This window comes from Musca autumnalis, unplaced genomic scaffold, assembly GCF_047663935.1.
Source record: "Musca autumnalis isolate F117 unplaced genomic scaffold, ASM4766393v1 scaffold_5, whole genome shotgun sequence".
NCBI classification, from domain to species: Eukaryota; Metazoa; Arthropoda; class Insecta; order Diptera; family Muscidae; genus Musca; species Musca autumnalis.
Genome location: NW_027412088.1, coordinates 97654337 through 97679812, shown reverse-complemented (window position 1 = coordinate 97679812; position 25476 = coordinate 97654337). Strand labels below are relative to the sequence as shown.

The 25476-nt window shown below is 35.3% G+C and overlaps 3 protein-coding genes across 10 annotated transcripts in view; 2 read left to right on the top strand and 1 right to left on the bottom strand.

The window, feature by feature from the left end:
* Positions 1–1975: 1975 nt before the first annotated feature.
* On the top strand, positions 1976–5693 carry LOC141386513 (odorant receptor 46a-like). The gene is made up of 3 exons (XM_073955104.1): positions 1976–2918; positions 4584–4844; positions 4905–5693. Exons 1-3 carry the CDS (start codon positions 2070–2072, stop codon positions 4965–4967), a joined length of 1173 nt encoding a protein of 390 aa, XP_073811205.1. The 5' UTR covers positions 1976–2069; the 3' UTR covers positions 4968–5693.
* LOC141386512 (uncharacterized) lies at positions 5671–22735 on the top strand. Of its 3 annotated transcripts, XM_073955103.1 has the most exons (13): positions 5723–5842; positions 5922–6510; positions 6607–7444; positions 12454–12563; positions 12623–12798; positions 12864–13013; positions 13082–13225; positions 13423–13552; positions 13994–14167; positions 17295–17748; positions 19354–19589; positions 21659–21846; positions 21934–22735. In XM_073955103.1, exons 2-13 carry the CDS (start codon positions 5977–5979, stop codon positions 22334–22336), a joined length of 3537 nt encoding a protein of 1178 aa, XP_073811204.1. In that variant the 5' UTR covers positions 5723–5842; positions 5922–5976; the 3' UTR covers positions 22337–22735. The 3 variants fall into 3 exon arrangements, with proteins under 3 accessions (XP_073811202.1, XP_073811204.1, XP_073811203.1); XM_073955102.1 differs by having other exon boundaries at positions 5922–7444; XM_073955101.1 differs by having other exon boundaries at positions 5671–7444.
* LOC141386516 (uncharacterized) overlaps positions 22722–25476 on the bottom strand; it is a 21737-nt gene continuing 18982 nt past the window's right edge. For all 6 annotated transcript variants that reach the window (XM_073955113.1, XM_073955109.1, XM_073955110.1 and 3 more), the window contains one exon: positions 22722–23342. In XM_073955113.1, the coding sequence (XP_073811214.1) occupies positions 23239–23342 (104 nt within the window). In that variant the 3' untranslated portion in view covers positions 22722–23238. The remainder of the gene's footprint in view (positions 23343–25476) is intronic.

The following is a 25476-nucleotide window of genomic DNA, read 5'->3' as shown; positions in this document are numbered from 1 at the left end:
CCCGATACGATTTGTACCAAATAAAACAGGGTTCGTTTTAGATTACGTTTCTACAATGCTTTATTTACTTTATTACACTTATTCAGAACCGACTTTAATTACAAAGCACACAGCAAGTCTCTAGTTAGCACGCAGCTCTTATTTAACCGATCTGTTCAGTTCAACGCTTAAAACACAACTCCTCCATGTTGCCATTCGTAACTCTATTTATACCCAAAATCTCCTTGGTCTAGAAATATCTGAACATATGGCAACCTCTCGAATCTGTGCAGCGAACACACAGACGCACATTCGCACTAAGCGAACATCCATACTCACATACATACAAGCACAGTAATGACGTAACTACAACAACAAACAACTACACGAAATACAAGAAGTAGGAACTAAACGATAATTACATTATTGTTGCAAAACAAACAAAAGAACATTAACAAAAGGTAATGTAACGACTAGAATGATGAAGAGAGTTCTACATGGTAGTTGTTGTTGCTTAAATAAAGTAACTGCGTAATAAAAACTTTACGTTACAATTCAAATTTTTAAATTAACGGAAATTAAACTAAACTAACTTAAACCTATCAGTTACATTCGTAACAATATAAACATGACCTTACGCGGCAAAAAAAAAAAAAAAAAAGTTACACCGTTTTTATACCCTCGGCATTTATGCTAACGAGGGTATATACAGTGTATATTATACACTTTCATACGGGCAAAATGTGGCTCATCGAAATAATGTTTTTAGACCCCAAGTATGTTTGGACGAAATGTGTTTCAGACAATTTGGAGTTGATTTAGCAAAGTCCGTCTGTCTGTCTGACTGGTTGGAGCGCACGATAACTCTCGAACGGATCAACCGATTCAGTCCAAAATATGGATTTTGTAATATTTTGTCCAAACTTAGTTTAAGTTCGAAGATGGGTTATATCGATCTACTACTTCCGGTACCTCTCTCTCCACAAAGGTCGTAAATCTTCAAAAAAATTGTGCTCCCGATAGCACTTAATTGAAGTAACCGATTTGGTCCGTACTTTGCACTTCGTGAAATTTCTACCAGACTTAGATGAGGTTCCAATATGGACTCAATCGGTCTACTCCTTAGGGTACCCCCACATAAAATTTCGGAAAAGTTCAGTTTAGGACCTGTAGTGGGATTCTGTATCTCATTTTTGCTGTTAGCGACCAAAATCGGTAAAATTAAATCGCAAAATTATGACTAAAAACATAAAGAAAATTTGGCATCACATTAGCATTAGCGACTAATTTTTGTTCATCGTTAACTTACCAAAAAATTTCGTTAATTATCGAAATTATAAGCATTTTAATTTTATCGACAATTATCGATAACAGCAAAAATGAGTTACAGAATCCCACTACAGCTCTCGAATCCCTTTGATTTTTGTTGTAGCAACTTGTATTCACTGCCCCCCATACGACGGTACAAGTTCCATCAGGGGCAAGTCCATGTTCCCTGAAAAAATAGCCTGAAATGCACAAAAAAATCCTATGACACACACGGTGTGGTTGGAGCGCAAAATAACTCTCGGACGGATCTAGCGATTCGGTGCAAAATGTGGCATCCGTAATATTTTATGCAAACTTAGTTTCGAGGATCGAGGATCCTTTGGATATTTTTACCGAAGATTTTCCTAGTGGCCTTGTTTACAGCGATATTATGTTTTTCGTAGGTTAGTATGGTAAAAAACCCCTATCTTTCGATATCTCCGCAAATTTTTGAGCTTTAATCCTATCCATATTTTTGTCGCATACGCCCAACAAAAAAAAAAAAGTATTTCAATCCACACTGGCTGAGGGCATATCTCTGTCGGCAAAGCCGACTGATACGTTTTTACTTGTTATTATACCATCTTCATAACGAAAAGTGTATTCAGACATTATAAAAATATTTGCATATGGTCACCTCGTTTTACAATCTCAACTATGTAATATTTTTGAATATAAAAAGTTTGCTACTGACTTTGATTCTTAAAACGCCTGCGAAAAGTTACGCTTAAATCACAAAAAAAAAATCGCAACGGAAAAAAGAAAGACAAAAACGAAAAAGCATGAATTCCCTCGAACATCGTGAAGCATTGGCTACGTTTTATAAAAAACAATCGTATATTTTTCATCTATTTGCTCAGCTTAAATTGTCAGATACGGCATCGAAACATTTTCAGCGCTTACATCGTTTCTATTTCTATTTCGTACTCATCTGCTGGGTACTCTATTTCGATATCACTTGCCTGATTCAATTAGTTTTGAATATCACCGATCTAAATGAAGTCATAAAAGTTTTCTATGTATTTGCTACTGCTTTGGGGAGTTTCGCCAAATTCGCGGCCATCAAAGTAAAAAATAATCTTTATGCGGAATTAATCGAAACTATGCATGATCCAAAATATCGTCCTGTGAATAGCAGAGAGGTCAAACTATTTCGCCAATCACAACGTTTATCGCGTACGGTGCGTAATCTTTACACTGTCATATCGTTGGTTGCCCTCAATGCCCTGTTGTTGACGCAATACATTATTGATAATACACAACTGCCTATGTCAATTTATAATCCCGTTAATACCGATACCGAGCTACGTTACGCCCTGATGTATATTTATCAATATTTTGCCGCTTCGGTTTGTTGTTATACAAATGTTGCATTCGATTCAATCTCCTCTTCGTTTATGATTCATGTCAAAGGTCAGTTGGATATACTTTGTGATCGCTTGGAACATTTGGGCGAAAATTCCGAGGCTGAGGAGGAAGGTATCACCCAGCAATTAAAGGACTGTATCAAATACTATGATGATATTATTCGGATCGTTCAAATGGCTGAGGATTTAACAACTTTACCAATATCTGTGCAAATTGCATGTTCGGTGATGGTATTGGTTGCTAATTTTTATGCAATGTCTTTTGTAAGTATAAAGGGAATATTTGAACTACATATTTAAAAAATCAAAATTTGGTGGGTACCACTAAAATTCGTCCAACAATTGGCAAAAATTTGCTTCCGTGGATGCAGTTCAATCACTACAAGTGTACAGTACATGTGCCGTTGGAGTACATTTTTTCTATGAATTCTCTTATAGTACGTTTATATATAACCGGATTTAACAAACCCACTGGGTTTCAAATGCCAATTCCTTTGTGTATACGTCAAATAAATCCTCATTGAGAAGGTTAACCCTGCAAAAGGCTATAATATAAACATGGCCTTAGTCCCGGGCCACACTACCGTAATTTCATTGAAATTTTGATATGAAATTATGCGTCTATAGATCGACGTCCATTGTAGAGTAAAATCATAAAATTGCTGTGGTGGGGAATTCGATTTAAGAACACCTAATCTCATGAAATTTTTTAATGAAAATCACGCTAGTGTGGACCGGGATTTATGAATTTTACAAGAGAGCGCGCAACAACAGCACACAGCTAGGATGCACTCCGTTTTCGATCCAAATCACAACTTTATATGTAGTATTTTGGATTGAATTTAAAGGCACTCTTCGGATTGTGGTTTTAATCAATCCAAAGATGCAGTAAAAATGCAAGCTATTGCGAAATATCCCAGAGTAAATAAAATGCATTTATTATTTGTGTAAAACAAGAATACAAAGAACTTTATTAAACAAAAATTAAAAAAGTTTCCATTAAATTCAATCACATTTGAGTTTACTTTCTCCGTTCTCCAATTAATCCAAGCGCATCTGATTTTGATTCATAATACTAAAGGTTTTTTATGTTGACTTCCCATCCCTAGTTCAGCTTTCGACATGGACTCCAACTGCACTTCACTCCATTAACAATTTCCGTCTCGTGAATTACAGCAAAAATGTTCGCAACTTCAGTTTTTATTTCTTTATTTTATAACAAACTCTCCAAAATGTATACACTCTTGTTTGTCTTTTGAAGAAATGTGTAGGAATCAACCAACTGTTTTTTTTTCTGTAGGGATCTCTACAGCAACTCCTTATAAAATGTATGTTACGGAGTGCATTTTTCATAACTCTGGTGGACTACATCGAAAAATGTTGTGAAATCATAACTCCAATTGCACAATTTCCAAAATTTTTTTCTGGGCATGTTTTTGCCTAACGTAGTAAAAAATAGTAGCTTCTTGCAGGTTCTGGAACAGAGCAATTCTTAACATACTGTTACGGAATTAGATTTAACTAATCTCCGTGTAGACGTTGTTTTATTCCCCAGTACGATTTGTACCAAATAAAACAGGGTTCGTTTCAGATTACATTTCTACAATGCTTTATATACTTTATTACACTTATTCGGAACCGACTTTAATTGCTACAGCTTGTCTCTAGTTAGAACGCAGCAATTCTTTAACCGATCTGTTCAGTTCAACGCTTAAAACACAACTAACTCGTCGTTACTGGTTCCATCCGTATTTATCTCCAAAATTCCCTCGTTCAAGAATCCTCTAGAACACGTCTGGCAACACCTCGAATCTGTGCAACGAACACACAGACGCACATTCGCACTAATGGGTACTTTACACGATATGTTTTTTACATATGAGTTGTCACTTTGCATATACATTTTGAATAAATGAAATCTTCTAACAGCTTTCAGATATGGCCAACTTCATCAAATTCCTCATCTATCAGCTGTGTATGCTGTCACAAATTTATATTCTCTTGTATTTTCCCAGTGAAGTAACAGCGAAAAGTGAGGAAGTTCCCTACTATTTGTACTGTTCGAAATGGGTGAATTGGAATCGATCGAATCGTAAGTTGGCCCTGCTAATGATGACACGTTTCGATATTCCGATACACATCAAATCAGTTATTCCCACATATACATTTAATTTGGCTGCATTTACTTCGGTAAGATAAGTAAAAATTTTTTTCATAAAAATATAACGTATTTACATCTTAATCTTTCAGATTGTAAACAGTTCCTACAGTTATTATGCATTGCTCAAGAATTTCAATAGCTCTAACCAATGAAAAGTTAAGGTGATACCTAATCATTTCTACAATGCGTTATTAGCTCTGTTCCTTTACGTGCAAGAATCTTCAAGTTTTACAACTTTTTACTCGAAAAGCGTTCCTTTACTTCAGACACCATACAATTCATATGGAAACAGATTACAACTTTTGCTACTTTTGCCGGTTTTACCACTTTCAAAAGTTAAGGAACAGACCAATTATTTATTCTAAAATTTGTGACTAGTATTTCCGATTAATTTCTACTTTCCAGAGTAAACACAATGACCCCCATGATCTCTGAGTGTCCTTTAACTTATGTAAAATGTATGCCGAAGACTGGTCCATTGTAACCAGACCCCAAAATTACATAACTAAACAGAACAATTTATTATGCTCCTTTTCATCAAATCCCGGTGATTAATTTATTAGTTGATGATTTTAATTCAGATATCTGGCATTTGCTTTTCACTGTTATGTTTCAAACTTTTAAGCAAAAATAGTAAATTCTTGCAGGCTCCGGAACACTACTGTATGTTAAAAAAAATCAATTAATTTAAATCAACCATTTACACAATTTCTGAGGCGCACGCAGTTTTTTAAGGTAGCATCCGCTGATTTATGACGACGTATGGCAGAGTAGACAACCGTAGCGTGAAGCCACAAATATTAATATTATGCAAAAATATTTATTTATGTATACTTTATGTATTTTATTTACAACAAATAAAATAATTGTTAATATAACTGTTTGTTTCTATATTCTTAATTCTTATATTTGAAGAAGTTTTGTTTCTTCACTTGGCGTTGACGTTTACGCTCCAAATTAGGCATACTTCTTTACGTTGATTGATAAAATTCGGCGGTGGTATTTGTAAACACATTGTTGGACAAATGTAAGAAACAGAAAGAAAAAGTAAAAAATATTAAATTAAAAACGAAAACACAAATTGTTTTTTAATTACTTATGTACAGTGGATAATTTACAAAGTGTATTTATTCATAAATTTCAAAATTTGCATTTGAAACGATGTCGTCGGTTGGTGGTGTTGGAGCCACCAGCTCTTGCTTATATTGCAAATCGAACGGAAAGGAAAAAGATTTTCACAGTATTTTCGAAGCCGATCTAGAAGATATACAATTACCTGAATTAATTTCCAAATTTTTTGGAATCTCGGTTGAATATGAGAAGGATAAAAAGCATGAATTATGCGATGATTGTTTGAACCGTCTAATCGAACTGTACGATTTGGAGGAACATAACAAAGAGTTGAATAGCGTAAAGAGAGAGGAAGTGTACAGATCAATCAAGGAAGAAAGAAAGGACTTTGTCGAAAACCAAATAAACAAGGAGCAGGGTTGTAACAATGGTAATGAGAATCAAGATAGAGATCATACATCATACATACGAAAAGTAAGAGATAGTGAATGTAAAACTGACCTTAGGGAAACAAGATCTGAGAGTCCTACAAATGAGGATGCCATCCAGGAATACGATACACCTGAAGAAGATATATACGATGATGATGGTAATTATTTGCAATCAAGGACAACTTCTGAAACGGCTGCTAATGGAGAAAATACCTACGATGGTGACAGTCAGATGTACTCCTTTGTCCCTGAGGATGCTAATCACATGCAATCAACAACCATTTCCAAGGCGGCTGCTAATGAAGAAGAAAATACCTACGATAGTGACAGTCAGATGTACTCCTTTGTCTCTGAGGATGCTAATCACATGCAATCAACAATCATTTCCAAGGCGGCTGTAAATGAAGAAGAAAATATCTACGATGGTGTCAGTCAGCTGCATTCATCTGTTTCCCATGGTTTAAAACACAACGAACAGCAGCAAGAGGGTATTGGCTATGAATACGATGATGCTCCAGAGATATCTGCTAATACTATGACAGAACCAATAAACGAAGAAGGGGATGAATACAACGAGGATAACTACATTGATCCATCACCAACAGAACAAGCCAATAATGTTTTCCAAGTTAACAGCAGTGAATCAACTGCTGAAGAATATCCTGATGATTCTGCAATCGATTACTATTTGGCTGTTGATGAACCGCCACAAGGCGAAGAAACCGAATTGATGGCCTATAAAGATCAAAATGAAGAATCTGAAACCTATGTGGAAGAATTTTTTTGTCAAAATAGTGAAAATGGCGATGATGACGACGACGAGGAGAATGATCAAACATTGGTTTACATTGAAAATGATGAAATGGAACTTAATGAGCTTAGTGGTTTAGTAGAGCTGACAAATGAGAATGATAATACCTCAAGGAAAATATATGAAGAGGAACAAAATAGGACGGAACAAAGCCAGACAATGAATGATAATCAAGCGGTAACCGATGAAATAATTGCCCGTGAAAACATCCCCAATGATACTGTGAATGACACAGACTTCTTCGAAACAGAAGAAAATTCCGCAGATGCATCAGAATCAAATGAAAATCTTGTAAATGAGGAATATTATGAGGAAGGTAAATAAATACCCACTTGTTTTAGTAGATGGTAAAATGGCATAAATTGAATAATCTCCCAGCGGCCGGAAAAATCTCAAATTTTTAACACAGGTACATATATTTTTTTGTCCTGATTACAAAAATATAAAATATTGGTTGGGGGAAGACCATACTTCACGAGATATGGGCCTCGGATGTTCCAAAAATTTCTGCTAAGTGGAAAAAATGTACAATTTAAAAGAAAATTTTGTTCCCGTGCGTGAGATTGGCACCTGTCCATAGGAAAAAGTATTAAATACCGGCCGGATAGTTACAGCCAGTTTTTGTAATTTGTTCTAATTGTCACACGTATCGTTCGTTTTAAAACGTATACGTCTAAAATTTGGTTTTTGTAATATTTGTTAAAGCTTTCGTCTAGAAACGATTGACAGTTTCTAAGCTTTTATCATTCGTTTTAAACCATTATTGCCAATGTGTTTGTTTTGGTATCTCTTTGTATAATTTTCAATGGAATTATTGCAAAATGAGGGTAACTCTGTTCATTGTTTACAAACAGTTTTTTACAAACATAAAAAGTGTCAAAATAGAAAATGTATTTACATGAATTCAAAATGTTTGGTACAATTGCAATTCATTTCAATAACAGAACACAAAATATTCCGCGAAGGAGAATACACGATGCCGAAAATATCCTTGAAATTCCAGAAGAGAGGTAAGAAGCCAAATTGTATACATATGTGTTGACCATAATCAGTGAACTCATTTTTTCCAGATTTGTAGCCAGTTTTCGAGTCAATAAAGAAATTTTCTTGTTTTTGTTGGATGAAATGGGTTCAAAAATGGGAGAGGCACGCCGAGACACATATATTCCTGCCCAAACAAAATTGGGTATATTTCTATCATTCGTTGCCACGGGTGGGTATCAGTTTTCAGTTGGAAAGGAGGAACCCTTTGCTGTGTCAAAGTCGAAGGTATCTGTAATTATATCGGAGTGTCTTGACATATTTGAAAACCATATATGCCCGAAATGGATAAAGCTACCAACCACTGATCAGGAAGAAATCCGAATTAAGAAACACTTTTACAATAGAGGCGGCATACCCGGTGTCATAGGATGTGTAGACGGGACGCATGTCCGCATAAAGTCACCGGGAGAGACAGTGAAACATTTGTATTACAATTACAAAGGGTTTTACAGCGTCAATGTTATGGCAGTAAGTACTGGTCGTTGTAGTAACCTGGCTGACTTCCGTGTCGTCATTTGCATTGTGTTGTTTAAACTTCGTCAAAATATTTCAGTTACACGCCCATTAAGAAACATAATAATTCACACATTTGCTAAGCAACCGACGATACCGAATTCAGCCTCTCTTTCAATATTTATGTTATAAACTCTAATCGACTCTGGATTTTAGGTATGTGATCATAACATGATGATCACATTTGTAGATGCAAGAAATCCAGGCGCCAATCACGATGCATTTATTTGGAAGAACAGTACTGCAGAGCAGTACTACAAAAATCAATTTCTGAATGGCAAAAGAAATACGTGGCTTTTAGGTTGGCTATACATATTTGAATCAAAATTAAGTAATCTCTGTTTTGTACAACAGGAGATTCCGGCTACAAACTTATGCCCTACATGATGGTCCCATACACAAATCCAACCGAGAGACACCAAACTAAATTTAATGAAAGGCATGCCAAATTAAGGAACGTTATAGAGCGTTGTTTTGGGGTCTTGAAAAATCGTTTTAGATGTATTATTGGCTCAAGAGGATTATTCTATAGCCCACGGAAAACGACTAAAATTGTGAACGCTGTTTGTGCACTTCATAACATGTGCATTCATTTTAAACATACCTGGGAGCCTGATCGAAATACAAACATTTTAGATACCAGTGAATCTATTGATGTCAATGAATTGAACTCACAATCAAATGAGTTATCGGTATATGCAGAAGCTATAAGAGAGCAAATTGCTTTGAACTTACGATGAAGACCAAATAACAACATGTAATATACAAAGTATATATGTATACATATGTATGTCAGTAGCCATACGTCCAAAGAGGGGAAAGTTTAGGAAGAAACACTTTCGTAAGTGTGACTGTTATCTGTATTTGAAAATAAAGTCCATTCAAATAATTATGGACATACAACTTTGTACCTAAGCTTCTTGTAAATAAAATGTGAATAAAATATTGTAAATAAAAATTGTTTTCCGTTTCTTATTGATATATTGTTTCTACAGATATATTCTGGTAACTTATGCTGAAATTTGATAAACAATTCCTCCATTGACACCATTGTCCACAGTGTAAATGTTAAGTATTTTATTTGGGCTGGTTCCGAAACGTAAGTTGCTTTGTAGTCGTGCATGAAACTAGGGGTTATTAGATCGAGTTCCCCACTACTGTAATTTCATAAAATTACTCTAGTATGGAACTCGATCTAATAACCACTAGTTTCGTGCACGACTGCAAAGAAAGGTTATCAAAATTACAAAAGAATTTTATTCGCAGACCAAATATTTGTATAGCCCCTAAAAAGAAATAGCTAAAATGAAATTGATGTAGAAATTGTGTATATTTTGAATCTTTGATAGAGAAAAACGAACAGCTACCATTTTAAGGTATATAAACGCTTCCCGTTTTAATTATTTCTAAAGTTTCAGCCACATTTTCCAACCAATTTGTAGTGTAAACACCTCCCTAGAGAATATGTTCGATATAGGTACACGGTTTTGTGTACTTTGGTAATTAGAATATTGCATTATATATTCAGGAATAACATATCTCTTCTTGCAGTTTGTATGAATGTATAGAATAAACAACCATTTATTGCTGAGGTAGAAGTATAACTAGAATGTATTTGTATTTAAAAAATAATCCAATACCATTAATTAATTAATTCGCATTGTGAAATATAATCAACAAAAAAATAAATTACCCAAGAACATATTTTACAACTATTGTAAATTATGGCATATAGTTTCGATTGTTTTAGCAATTACTTTTACAGATTCCACTAAATTTTGTAAAATTTCGTTCTGGGCTTTGATTGAGTCAGCGATGATTTTTGATGATTCTGCTTGAATATTGATAGCTTGTAATATATGTTCCTGTGATTTTACCTGCTGACGCAGTAACTTCATTTGGTTATCTTCTTTATCATCATTGGATTCACTAAAACATCTTTTTCGGCTCCACTTTCTTTTTGGTTTCATTTCTTGTGTAAAAGACTGTTCAGAAAAATTTTGGTCAGTAGGCGTTTTAACTGCGTCAATTGTCCCATTGATATCAGATAATGGGCTGAAACACTCAATAATATCTTTATCCATTTCGCAGATTATTTCATCGGGGCATGGGGTTTCAATACCAAACACATTACCATCCGGAGCTGCAGCTGTCGATAACTGACAGATTTTATCTACTTGTAGTTCAAGTGGAGATAATGTTTTAAGACGGCATGGTCCACCACCAGTTCCCTTAAGACACTTTTTATTTTCAGCAATGTTTTGCTTTGTGCGGCTTTTTAGGTCTGCCCAAGTCTATAAAATTAAAGTTTTTGTAATGTATTATTGTCTTCTGAGATGTTGTATATGTACTGTTACGAATGTAACTGATAGGTTTAAGTTAGTTTAGTTTAATTTCCGTTAATTTAAAAATTTGAATTGTAACGTAAAGTTTTTATTACGCAGTTACTCTATTTAAGCAACAACAATTATCATGTAGAATTATCTTCATTATTCTAGATGTTCTTTACCTTTCATTAATGTGCTTTTATTTTGTTTGCCATAGTCATGTAATTATTGTTTAGTTTGTCACTTCTTTTCTTACATTCATTTGTTGTTGTAATTACGTCATTGATCATCCCCCATGTATGTATGTGAGTATGGTTGTTCGCTTAGTGCGAATGTGCGTCTGTGTGTTCGTTGTACAGATTCGAGGTGTTGCCATATGCTCTAGATATTTCTCGAACAGGGAGACTTTGGGATATAAATTACCGGGGAAATGGCAATGACGGAGTAGTTGTGTTTTAAGCGTTGAACTGAACAGATCGGTAAAAGAAGTGCTGCGTGCTAACTAGATACAAGCTGTGTGCTTAGTAATTAAAGTCGGTTACGAATAAGTGTAATAAAGTAAATAAAGCATTGTAGAAACGTAATCTAAAACGAACCCTGTTTTATTTGGTACAAATCGTACTGGGGTATAAAACAACGTCTACACGGAGATTAGTTAAATCTAATTCCGTAACAGTACGTTAACTTACTTTTCTCCATTCAGAGCTGGTTCTTTCTGGAGGACCCATGGCATTCAATGATACAGCTACATCATCCCACTGCTTATCCACTTGCAATTTATTTGACCCGAAAACTGGACGACCAGTTGCTAATTGTGGGTAAAGTTCCATGAGATCCACCAATTTTTGGAATTGAGCATTCGTTGTCCGTTTGTTGCTAGATGTTCAAAAAATCAATATATTTTTCACTTTATTTGTTTACATATTTTACAAACCATTTTTTCTTATATGTTTCATCACCATTTTCCATTTTTGTTATTTTATTTTCACTAATAACAAACAAATTGTATTTCACAAATATCTTTATTAATATTTTTTCCAAACGAAGGGTATATTCTTTTCGTTTATTTTTGACATTTGCGTTCGTAAATAACGCACAGTTTTTTGTTACAAAAACCAAAAAATGACGAATACAAAAAGCTCTTTTCCATTTCTCACTCACTTGAACTCGTTATTTGCTTACAAGAACCAAAATGAGTACTCGTTCATTTTTTCGACGAACGAATGGGCAAAAACTTTTTACAAAAACACGCTGTTAGAAAAAATTTACAATTAAAAAAATCAGATTTTTCGGCCAGCTGGGAAAAATTTGATCCATAGATTTTAGCTATGAGAAGCACCAAGTAAACCATTATCGGCGAGTTAATGTCTCTAGTTTATAATCCTAATTTTACTCACCTTTCTTTACCATCCAAATCGCTTCTATTTATTTTACTTTTTAGAGATAATTACCTCCGAAGATTATGATAAAATTGATATTACCGAATATCTGGACAATGTCATTCTTACGAATTTTGATGAATTACAATTGGAATGGGAAGTGGAATGCAATGTAAGTTAAGAGATCAAAACATTTCCCAAAAGTACTGTATTTCCAACTGTTCTTTACAGTTATGCCTCTGTAAATATCCAACATTCCAAGAGCTATTGGAACACTCTTGCATCATCGAGTTATTGGCAGAGGAACAAGAGTTTAGTTGTATTGCAACTGGTTGTCAGGATATTGTAACTAATTTGAAAACATTAGCGCGACATTTACTGATAAAACATTATGAAAATATTGAAAGGTATTTGGTATTTTCAATTTCATTTCAATGCATCAACTTATCTTCTCTCATTTATTTGCTTTTAGCATACCCGTATATGGACGTTGTCCTGATTGCCAAAAACCATTTTCCAACATTTGCGATTTTAATAAACATTCTTGCAGCGATATTAAGAGGAAACCTGGCATAAGAAACTATTGCCAAATGTGTAATTTACATTTTCAATCTTTAAAAAGGTTTGAATTCTTTTTTCCCAATAATCACTTAACTTAAAATATTTTAAACAAATATTTGTTTGTTGCAGATTTGTTTTCCACATGCAGTTCCATTTGAGTAAACATCGTCCCAAAGTTTGTGTCATTTGTAGTTCACTTTTTAATAATATCGATGATTTCTTTGAGCACGTCACATATAGTCATGAACCAGCAACGGCTATGGCTTGCATAAAGTGAGTTTCTCGGCTATTATTTTATGTTTTTAGATTCACTTTGGCAGTTTTGTTGAGATGTGTGTTTACTTATTATTTTTAAAGTAAGCCAGATTAATCTCATTTTGTTGTTTTCAAAACAACAAGGTTTAGATAAAATTGATTTACTTTATTTTTTATTAAATATGTATATAAGAGGCATAATTTTTGTGTTTTAGATGTGATCGTTTCTTTCAGGATGAAAATGTATTCGAGCAACACATGTTTAGCCATGAAAACAAATATGTATATGAATGCCTCCATTGTCCTAAGAAATATACAAATCAGAGTGGCCTAACAAGTCACATGGTAAGTTCTACAGTAAAATTTTCAATATTTTTTATTTTACTTTATTATAATATTAACACTATAGTAAATACACTGTTAATAATAGCGGAAATAGCATTGGCTACAATGACCATCAGCTAAAACTGGTACCAAAATTTAAAAATTTAAAACTTAAATACCCATCAGTAATGTTGGCGTCATTTCCTGAGTATTTCAGCCTTGAAAAACTTCTCTACAAGTGGTGTCTTAGGACACGCCGTTCGGACTCGGCGATAAACAGTAGGTCCCAATTCATTGAGCTAAATATGAATCGGGGTGCACTCATTGATATGAGAGAAGTCTCCCTTGTCCCGTATGGGATGTTGTGGAACAATGTTTTTTTATGTAAAACTTATGTTTTGTATAAAGTTTTTCAATATTTTATTTACTATAAAATTTATCATTTTATACTTTATTTTGCAGGATGTTCATCACAATCACCATATGAAACCTTTGCAATGCGATCATTGTTATAAAATATACGTAAATCAACATAGTTACCGCAGCCATATAAAATCGCATATGCCCGAACCTAAAATAACAGCATTTATATGTTCGGAATGTGGTTTGATGTCCAATAATGAAGAAGATATGCAGGTAAGAATAATTAATTTTCATCTCAAAATCAATCAATCACGTATCCACTACAAATTTTAAATTCGACTTTACGAATGTCTTCAACATACGAAGTACCAACCAGTTTATTAACAAGTAAAAAAGTATCAGTCGGCTTTGCCGACAGAGATATAACCACAGCCTGTGTGGATTGAAATACTTTTTTCCAAAAACAAAAACGTATGTATTTAGGGGGGTTTTCAAAATGTTGGGCGTATGCACCGATAAAAGTATGGATATGATTAAAGCTCAAAAATTTGCGGGGTTATCGATAGATAGGGCTTTTTTATCACACAAGCCTACGAAAAACATAAACAGCGCCATTAGGAAACAAAAGGATCCTCGAACCACACAAAACTGTTATACATTTGTGTGGGTGGTACCACAAGGATTGGACAGATATAGCCCAAAATTGAACATAAACTAAGTTTCGACAATAGTTTGGACCAAATCGGGTGCTACCTCTATGAGAATTCGCTCGTACCATTTAGCCAATATTTTCGAACTTTTGTGGGGGTACCGGAAGCATCACCTTCGAATTTCATCTAATATCCGAAGAAATATTACAATATCCAAAGTGTGGACGAACGCAGTATTTGGTTCGAGCCCTCTAGCCACTACATATGGTGCCATAGGGGTTTTTTACAACTTTCGGGCTGTTTTCTAAACAAGTATGGACTTGCCCCTGAAAAAAACTTTTACTGCCGTAATTGAGGCAGTGAATGCAAGTTGCTTCAACAAAAATCAAAGTGATTCGAGAGCAGGTCAAAATTTTGTGTGTACCCGAAGGAGTGGACAAATTTAATATAGTCCATAGTCGAACCTGATCTATATAGATATTTTAGGATGTGTAAAGTATGGATCAAATCGGTCACTCCCATCAAGAGTTATCGTGCGCACAAATTTTCCGAACATTTTTGAACTTTTGTGGGGTACCTGAAGGAGTGGACCGATATGGCTTATCTTCAAATTTAAACTAAGTTTGCACAAAATATGACGAAGACCAAATTGTGGAATGAATCGGCAGATCCGTTCGAGAGTTATCTTGCGCTCTAAACACTACACTCGGTGCCATAGGGCTTTTTTTGTACCTTTCAGGCTATTTTTTCTGGAAGTATGGACGTGCCCCTCATGAAACTCATACCGTTATAGGGGGGCAGTTAATACAAGTTGCTACAACAAAAATCAAGGCGATTAGTGAACAGGTCCTAAACTGAACTATTCCGAAATTTTGTGTGGGAGGTACCCGAAGGTGTGGACCAATCTAAGTCTGGTAGAAATTTCACGATGTGCAAAGTATGGACCAAATCGGTTACTTCCTTTAAGAGTCATCGTGCGCACAAATTTTCCGAACATTTCCGATCTTTTGTGGGGAAGGTAACGGAAGGAGTGAACCGATATAACCCATATTCGAATATAAACTAAGTTTGGACAAAATATTACGAAAGCCAAATTTTGTCAAGGGTGTTCTGATGGAAGAGGCTGTGGAGAAGAGTATGGTCCACTTCCACATATCTCCAATCACAATGAGCAACAAGGTCAGGGAAAATAATAACAGGTACTCCTACAAAAGGGTAGAAACCCGAACGTAGTCACTCAAGCTGAATTCCGAGAGATCCGATCGAAAATTTTATTCGTGAGGCGTTTCTAAACGAAATGCCCTCATGCTGAGAAACGTTTCCTTTGATTCCGACCCCTGATAGGTAGCAGTCTCCAAACCTGACTCAATCGGCCCCGAAGACACCACGGCGGGAACTTATCAAGGAACCCCCAAACCCGTGTCGAAGGCGAAGATAAATCCACCACACAAGATCTCAATCAGTTGGACTGCTTCATCTGCGACTGGCACGCAGTCCACTGGTCCCGCCGTGCAAAACATCTGCCCAGTTTGCAGCATGGGCCCGCATGACGCAAAGCACCTTTTCAACTGCCCCGCCAAACCTCATCTAACTCCAGTGGATCTGTGGCTACATTCCATCGAAGCAATCACTTTCCTGCAACTGGAGATAGGCCCAAAGCAGATTGAACAGAAGAACGAACATACAAACATAATAATAAACACTGTTACAACAACAACAGTCCACAGGAAAGGAAAATCTGCAGCTGGAAGGAGAAGAGGAAATGGTGAGTCAGTCGGCCAGACATCCGGCATCATAGACGAAGGTGGAATGGCCCGCAAAGACAGCCTAGTTTAAAACTTGAAAGGACACGTGAACTTCTGGTAATAATTATTGATAAGTTTGACTGGAGAGGAACACCGAAGTGTGTACGAAGAGGAGTTTAATCGACTTTATTCCTGGAGTTCTTCATAGGTAAAAGTTGGGGTCTCAGATTACATGTAATAAATTAGGTACCAGAGCACTGCAATGTTGATGCAACTGCGTCCATTCTCTAACTTCGCAAATCATATATCAAAATAGCTATAAGGATCATCACCGGTCATTGAGCATTGAGCAATATTGAGTACAGCAGGCTATCTGAATATGTGGAAGAGACTGAAACAATCGAGCACCTTCCCTGTCGGTGTCCTAGACCAATGCCGTTCTTTGGTATTGTTAAAGTTAAGAAGTTTTTCGGCAATTCACACACACAAACACGACCCGAACGCAACGAAAGAGCACACAAAAGAGAGCAAATGTTTTGATTTGTTTTTGTTTTGCAGCATGCGTGCATACAACCTTACTAACACACTGTCAAAAGTTGCAAATATTCAGAATTTTGTGTGCCCTCTTCTTGGTCGGCCGTGTCCTAGACCGGCAATCAATAGACAGCGGCTGCTTGGAACACATGAGATTGCATCTCTCTCTCTCTCTCTCTCTCTAGCACTTCTCCTCCATAGGTCCTGTGGGCCTGCTAAAGTATTGCAGAAGCCTTACGTAGCTATGGCGCTGGTCATCCTTTCCTCTATCCTCTTTTGCTTTATCCACTCCTCTCTCACCCTTTCTTGTCCACCATTTGGATTGCACTTGCTAATACAACACTCTTCTGCCGCCGAACTAGTTTACAGCAGTTCATTAATACATAAGAGTTTAAAAATCACTAAATTTTCAAATTTAATAATTTTATTAAAATTTATTCTTAAAATAATTCTTAATTTCTCTAATTTTAGGATCACATTGAAAATGAAGAAACGGCTCCGGATGCCACTGGTGAATTGATTGAAAAAGTTGTCTCTGGTGCCTTTACCTGTGAATGTTGTTCATTGGATTTCTATTCGCCAGAACATTTACAAAAACATCGTAGAACACCACAACACAATGACAATCTCTATTATTGTCCCATGTGTCGTAAGGCCTTCAAAACTTTGAAACACATGCGTAACCATATGAGCAATCATAAAGATTATGATGAATGGCTAAATAAATTTCCCATAGTTAGATCTTATATGTGTAATATAGGCGATTGTATGGACGCCTATCCGCTGTGGTCATCGTTATATTATCACAAGAAACGACATAAAGATACTCCAACACCAGGCCACAAGTATCCATGTCAGTTTTGTGAAAAAGTTTGCGACACAAAAATGTCGTTGGCGGTGCACATCGCAAGGGTGCATAATAATAGTAAGTTCGTAGACACGGTGCTCTTGAATCAAATTTAAATGGAAGGTGCTTACACCTGGGAAGTTTTTACGGATTCTGAAACTACAATGTTCATAGATGAGAAAAATAAAAAAACAAAAAAAATCGCCGGAGCGCTTTTTAAATAAATCGCGATTCAAGTTGACATTTTTAGGGGTTGTTTAGGTTTTCACGACTTTGCTTAGAAACCGCAAGTCCTATCAAAATGAGACTGAACAAAAAGGTGAAGCTATGAAAATTCTCTACAAGATTGGCCTTTGCGGAATTTTCGTAGGTTTTACCATTTTTGAGATATTGAAGTTCAAATTAGGACAATGTATTTACTGTATCGCCCCCTTATAAAATAATGTCATGAAGGGTGCGCCTTAACTAACTTTTAATGAAAACCGCTTACACAGGGGAAGTTTTTGTGAATTCTGAAACAGCAATGTTCATAGATGAGAAAAATCTAAAAAACAAGAAAAAATCGCTGTAGGGATTTTTAAATAAATCGCGGTCAAAATTCATATTTTTAGGTGTTTTTTAGGTTTTCACGATTTTGCTTGGAAACCGCAAGTCCAATCAAAATGGAGCTAAGAAAGATGTTGTAGCTGTGAAAATTCTCTACAGGATTGACGTTTATGATTTGTTCTCAGGCTGTACCTTTTTTGAGATAAAGAAGCTCAGCTTACATTTTTAGTTTTTTTTGTTAGGATTTCGCGATTTTGCTTGAATACGGCAAGTCTTATCGGCATGGGACCTGAGAAAATCTTATAGCTGTGAAAAATCTCTACAAAACTGGCTTATGTCATTTTCTCTAGGTTGTACCATTTTTTAGATATATAAGTTTAAGTTGGGAAATTTCAGTCATGACATTGTTTTATAAGGAGACGATACCGAATTTAATTGAATTTGAATTGTCCCAATTTCAACTTCTATATCTCAAAAGTTCTAAAACCTACGAAAACATCATTAAGTTTTATCTTGTAGAGAATTTTGATAGCTACAACATTTTCTTTATTCCCATTTTGATAGGACTTGCGGTTTCCAAGCAAAATCGCAAAAACCTAAACAACCCCTAAAAATGTCAACTTGTATCGCGATTTATTTAAAAAGCGCTCCGGCGATTTTTTTGTTTTTTGATTTTTCTCATCTATGAACATCGCAGTTTCAGAATCCGCAAAAACTTCCCAGGTGTAAGCACCTTCCATTTAAATTTGATTCAAGAGCACCGTGTAGAATGATGACAATGTCTATGTAGAATAGGTTGTAATGAAAAAAGGAAAACATTTTTTATTTAGGGGGTTTTGAATTAAATATAAAATATTACGGCGATCGTGTTTCCGATAATGAATTTGGTTACTAATTTATTGTTCGGGCCTAAGAACGATTCCTACGAAAATTAATGAAAATGAATGCAGATTTTGAAATACATATCTATGGGGCTAAACATACCTAAAATCGGTGTTATCGTTAATCGATGGCCATTATATTTTGTATATAGGGTTTCTGGATGATATTGGAAACATGCAACTCAATAAACAAAATTTGCTTTTTTTGGGATACCACATAAATCTATTAAACAATTTCCTTTCCCTCCCATTCCAGACAACATTAAATGCCAACATTGCAAAAAGTCCTATAAAACGGACAAAGAATTAAAGGAACATTTACAGCGAATGCATGTCACGGTGCAATGTCAGAAATGCGATAAAGTTTTTAAAAATCAACGTAATTTGACTTCACACGAACAACTTGTCCACGAAAATAAGAAACGTTATTTTTGCAGTCACTGTGAAAAGGGTTACTACTATCAGAGTGAACTAAAAGCTCACGAGAAAAATGTAAGTAAATATCGATAAGTTTAAATTTTTGTTTTTGGATTTAAACTGTTTTCTTATCATAATTGGTTTATGACTATCAAGAAAGTGTGATCTAAATTCCTAGACTTTATGACGCATAATTTCAAATTATTGTGTGCAATTGATTGGTTTTAGATATGTATTGTTTTAAGGAAGGGTAAAAAATTATAGCATATATTTTTCTATGACTGTATTAAGGTATTGGAAGTCTCAATTAAAGAGACTTCCATAGAAAATCTTCAATTCAGCTTGGGTGTATTAAGTTTGCCATAGGTAAACTTCAATTCAGCCTGGCTGAATTAAGTTTGTCATAGGTAAACTTCAATTCATCCCGGCTGAAATAAGTTTGCCATAGGTAAACTTCAATTCAGCCCGGCTGAATTAAGTTTGCCATAGGTAAACTTCAATTCAGCCCGGCTGAATTAAGTTTGCCATAGGTAAACTTCAATTCAGCCCGGCTGAATTAAGTTTGCCATAGGTAAACTTCAATTCAGCCCGGCTGAATTAAGTTTGCCATAGGTAAACTTCAATTCAGCCCGGCTGAATTAAGTTTGCCATAGGTAAACTTCAATTCAGCCCGGCTGAAATAAGTTTGCCATAGGTAAACTTCAATTCAGCCCGACTGAATTAAGTTTGCCATAGGTAAACTTCAATTCAGCCCGGCTGAATTAAGTTTGCCATAGGTAAACTTCAATTCAGCCCGGCTGAATTAAGTTTGCCACAGGTAAACTTCAATTCAGCCCGGCTGAATTAAGTTTGCCACAGGTAAACTTCAATTCAGCCCGGCTGAATTAAGTTTGCCACAGGTAAACTTCAATTCAGCCCGGCTGAATTAAGTTTGCCATAGGTAAACTTCAATTCAGCCCGGCTGAATTAAGTTTGCCATAGGTAAACTTCAATTCAGCCCGGCTGAATTAAGTTTGCCATAGGTAAACTTCAATTCAGCCCGGCTGAATTAAGTTTGCCATAGGTAAACTTCAATTCAGCCCGGCTGAATTAAGTTTGCCATAGGTAAACTTCAATTCAGCCCGGCTGAATTAAGTTTGCCATAGGTAAACTTCAATTCAGCCCGGCTGAATTAAGTTTGCCATAGGTAAACTTCAATTCAGCCCGGCTGAATTAAGTTTGCCATAGGTAAACTTCAATTCAGCCCGGCTGAATTAAGTTTGCCATAGGTAAACTTCAATTCAGCCCGGCTGAATTAAGTTTGCCATAGGTAAACTTCAATTCAGCCCGGCTGAATTAAGTTTGCCATAGGTAAACTTCAATTCAGCCCGGCTGAATTAAGTTTGCCATAGGTAAACTTCAATTCAGCCCGGCTGAATTAAGTTTGCCATAGGTAAACTTCAATTCAGCCCGGCTGAATTAAGTTTGCCATAGGTAAACTTCAATTCAGCCCGGCTGAATTAAGTTTGCCATAGGTAAACTTCAATTCAGCCCGGCTGAATTAAGTTTGCCATAGGTAAACTTCAATTCAGCCCGGCTGAATTAAGTTTGCCATAGGTAAACTTCAATTCAGCCCGGCTGAATTAAGTTTGCCATAGGTAAACTTCAATTCAGCCCGGCTGAATTAAGTTTGCCATAGGTAAACTTCAATTCAGCCCGGCTGAATTAAGTTTGCAATAGGTAAACTTCAATTCAGCCTGGCTGAATTAAGTTTGCCATTGGTTTAAGTTTGCCATATTCAGCCTGGCTGAATTAAGTTTGCCATAGGCTAAACTTCTGCCATAGCTAAACTTCAATTCAGCCTGGCTGAATTAAGTTTGCCCTAGGTAAACTTCAATTCAGCCTGGCTGAATTAAGTTTGCCATAGGCAAACTTCAATTAATGCCTAAACTTCAATTCAGCCTGGCTGAATTAAGTTTGCCATAGGTAAACTTCAATTCAGCCTGGCTGAATGAAGTTTGCCATAGGTGAACTTCAATTCAGTCTGGCTGAATTAAGTTTGCCATAGGTGAATTTCAATTCAGTCTGGCTGAATTAAGTTTGCCATAGGTGAACTTCAATACAGCATGGGTGAATTAATTGTTTTCATTGTCATTTATTTACAGGTCCATCCGAATACAACATATAATTGCGAACTATGTAATTTTGTTACAACATATCCCAAGTCATTGGAAATACATCGTGTGTCCAAGCACACGGAAGAGTTTCCATTTCAGTGTGAGTTTTGTAAAAAAGGATTTGCGCGCAAACAGTTATTAGTCATGCACATGAAACGTCACAAATTAGATAAGGAGTAAGTAAAGTTTCAAATCATTTAACCAATCATTTCAACATATTTATTAAAATATTTTTTCTTTTTTTTTTCTAATTGTTCCTACAGTTTTATTTGCAATGAAAATTGTGACGGTGGTTGTTCGGCATCATTTATTAGTTATTTCCTCTTGAAGAAGCACATTGAAGAGGAACATTCCACAACAGTGTCGACATCGCAGCAAAAGGATGAAAGAAAATTACAACGAAAAAGTCAACAAAAAGTTATTGAGACAATACGTAGCCGTGGCGGAAGAAAACGTAAGCAACGTGAAATACTTGTTGTTGAAAATAACAGCGGTGATGTGGAATTTATTTTGGGTGAATCTGTTAACAATGATGAAGATGACATAACAACTGATAATGAATTAGAAAATCAGGATGATGATAATACCACAATTACTGAAGAGGGGGCACTTCTAAATGAGTTAATGGACGACAATCAAATGGATTATGAGGAAATGCAGGAATAAAAATTAATTTGAAGTTTAATTTAAGGTAAAAAGTTATAAGTTAAAGAAATTTAGTAAAGATCAATGAAATTGGATTTTGTAAATATGTACAAAATTAGATATCGATTCGTTAATATAATAATATTAAAAGATTCTCATACTATACAAATAATCAAAATACAATTTAAACAAGTTTGGGCCAACAGTATGAAGTCGACCACGACGAAGTCAAAACATTAAGCAAGCAAAAAATATTATTTGGAAGTGTTTCCTGTCAGATGAAATGCAAATGAAAAACAGTTGTTTTCTATAATCGAGGAAAAAATCCCTTTAATTCCTAAGTAAAGTCAAGAGTCTTTTTGGATCGCGTGGATTTATAAATCCGTAAATAAAACAAAATTTCACATTTAAAAATGTCAATTTAACCTTTACTTTATTTGTCTATATTTTTTTATTTTATTTAAAAATATTACATTACAAAATCTAAATCTTTCGTCATTCAAGATTAAAGTTTAAAAAGGAAAGACATTGACACAATAAAAAACGAACAGAAATCAATTGATTAGACGGAAATGTACAAAGTGCAAGTAAGGTACATTCTCATTTAAAATTGATATTTCTTTACAAAAACAAAGAAAAAACATGAATATATTAAATATATTTTTCTATAAAAAATTAAATGAGCCTTTAAGTAATTAGTTACTAATTACAATAGATAAAAAACGTAAGGAGTTATATATCTAATAGTTTTCAAATTTCAAAAAATATTTGAAAACTTTAACAGCGTCTTTTCATTCATAAATAACGTCTATAAAAGAAAGGGTGAGAGGGAAGGTTTCTATCTCTCCGCCTTTATTATTTGTCTTTGCCAGTTGGATTGGTGTGTGCGTATACACAAAGCCGCCGCCGCTATAGGGTCAGCTTTAGTTGACCTTTTTACTTTTCTTGGATTGTTTTTGTTTAAGCTTTTCTTGTTTCTTCAATTCCTTGGACATCAACGATTTGTATAATTTGTAGCCGAAGAGAGCTGTAATGAAAGTACGATAAAAAATAGAAAGAATTAATTGAGGTTAGATGACAAAGTAAAAATAAAAAATATAGTTTAATTGTTTTTAAATTGTGTGACTGTGTCTTTTAAAACGACAACAACAATGCAAAAGCTATAATGAATGGACCAGCAACAAGTTATCAATTACACTGTGCAACAGAAAAAAACTTCTTAAAGTTTTGGTTTTCCCGAATATTTATCAAATTTTCAATATCCAACCCAGTGAATCCTATGAAAAAAGATTGGAGTTACAAAATTTGGAGCCCCTAAAAACTAAAATTTTGAAAAAAAAAAACTTTTATCGGGAAGTACCATTATCTGGAGCTCTAGCAAAACAAGAACCTGTAAATACGCAGGTTTCATTCTTCGTTCATGTCAAAAAGTGTCCACCCGATCCCTTCATTTCACTATTAACTGGATAAAATATAGAAAGCGGCAGTTAAACATTCTAAACCTCACAAAATTTTACAGAAGAGGAGACCTTTTAAAAGGTTTTCTATAGAAGAGAAGACTTCATAATAGGTCTTCTATAAAAGAGGGGACCTGATAAGAGGTCTTCTGTACAATAGGAGAACTCTTAGAAGTCTTCTACATAATAGGAGACCTCATAAGGAATCGTCTACAGAATAGGAGAATTTATAGAGGTCTTCTATAGTATATAAGACTTCATAAAAGATCTTCCAGAGAATAGGATACCTCATAAGGTATCATTGGAAAAGAAGACCTCATAAGAGGCCTTATATAGAATAGAAGACCTCATAAGAGGTCTTCTGTGGAATAGGAGAGCTTATAAAATATTTTCTACAGAATAAGAGACCTCATTAAAAATCTTATGTGGAATTGGAGACCTCATAAAAGTCATATAATATAATATGAGACAATAGAAAATCATCTACGGAATAGGAGACCTCATATAGGTCTTCTATAGAATAGAAAAGGTCTTATATAGAAAAGAAGACCTCATAAGAGGTCTTATATAGAATAGGAGACTTCATAAAAGATCATATAGAGAATAAGAGACCTCACAACAGGTCATTATAAGAGGTCTTATATAGAATAGTAAACCACATAAGAGGTATTCTGTACAATAGGAGACTTCATAAGATATCTTCTATATAATAGGAGACCTCGTTAGAGGCCTTCTGTATAATAGGAGAGCTCGTTAGAGGTCTTCAATATAATAGGAGACTTCGTTAGAGGTCTTCTATATAACAGGAGACCTCGTAAGAGGTCTTCTATATAATAAAAGACCTCGTTAGAGGCCTTCTGTATAATAGGAGACCTCGTTAGAGGTCTTCAATATAATAGGAGACCCCGTTAGAGGTCTTCTATATAATAGGAGACCTCGTTAGAGGTCTTCTATATAATAGGAGACCTCGTTAGAGGTCTTCTATATAACAGGAGACCTCGTAAGAGGTCTTCTATATAATAAAAGAACTCGTAAAAGGTCTTCTATATAATAGGAGACCTCGTAACAGGTCTTCTATATAATAGGAGACCTCGTAAGAGATCTTCTGTATATTAAGAGACCTCGTAAGAGGTCTTCTATATAATAGGAGACCTCGTAAGAGGTCTTCTATATAATAGGATACCTCGTAAGAGGTCTTCAATATAATAGGAGACACCGTAGGAGGTCTTCTATATAATAGGAGACCTCGTTAGAGGTCTTCTATATAATAGGAGGCCTCGTAAGAGGTCTTCTATATAATAGGAGACCTCGCAAGAGGTCTTCTATATAATAGGAGACCTCGTAAGAGATCTTCTATATAATAGGAGACCTCGTAAGAGGTCTTCTATATAATAGGAGACCTCGTAAGAGGTCTTCTATATAATAGGAGACCTCGTAAGAGATCTCGTAAGAGGTCTTCTATATAATAGACCTCGTAAGAGGTCTTCTACATTATAGACCTCTTAAGAGGTCTTCTACATTATAGACCTGGTAAGAGGTCTACTGTATAACAGGAGACCTCGTAAGAGGTCTTCTATATAACAGGAGACCTCGTAAGAGGTCTTCTATATAACAGGAGACCTCGTAAGAGGTGTTATATAAAATGGGATACCTCATATCATGTTTTCTATATAATGGCAGACCTCATAAGAGACCCCATGAGAG

Bases quoted from the DNA above. Each gene is read 5' to 3' on its own strand.
- LOC141386512 (XM_073955101.1), top strand. From the start codon at position 5,977: ATGTCGTCGGTTGGTGGTGTTGGAGCCACCAGCTCTTGCTTATATTGC. The intron at 14,168-17,294 runs GTAAGAATAATT...CTCTAATTTTAG, and splicing joins ATAATGAAGAAGATATGCAG to GATCACATTGAAAATGAAGA. The intron at 17,749-19,353 runs GTAAGTTCGTAG...CTCCCATTCCAG, and splicing joins CGCAAGGGTGCATAATAATA to ACAACATTAAATGCCAACAT.
- LOC141386513 (XM_073955104.1), top strand. From the start codon at position 2,070: ATGAATTCCCTCGAACATCGTGAAGCATTGGCTACGTTTTATAAAAAA. The intron at 2,919-4,583 runs GTAAGTATAAAG...ATCTTCTAACAG, and splicing joins ATTTTTATGCAATGTCTTTT to CTTTCAGATATGGCCAACTT. The intron at 4,845-4,904 runs GTAAGATAAGTA...TTAATCTTTCAG, and splicing joins ATTTGGCTGCATTTACTTCG to ATTGTAAACAGTTCCTACAG.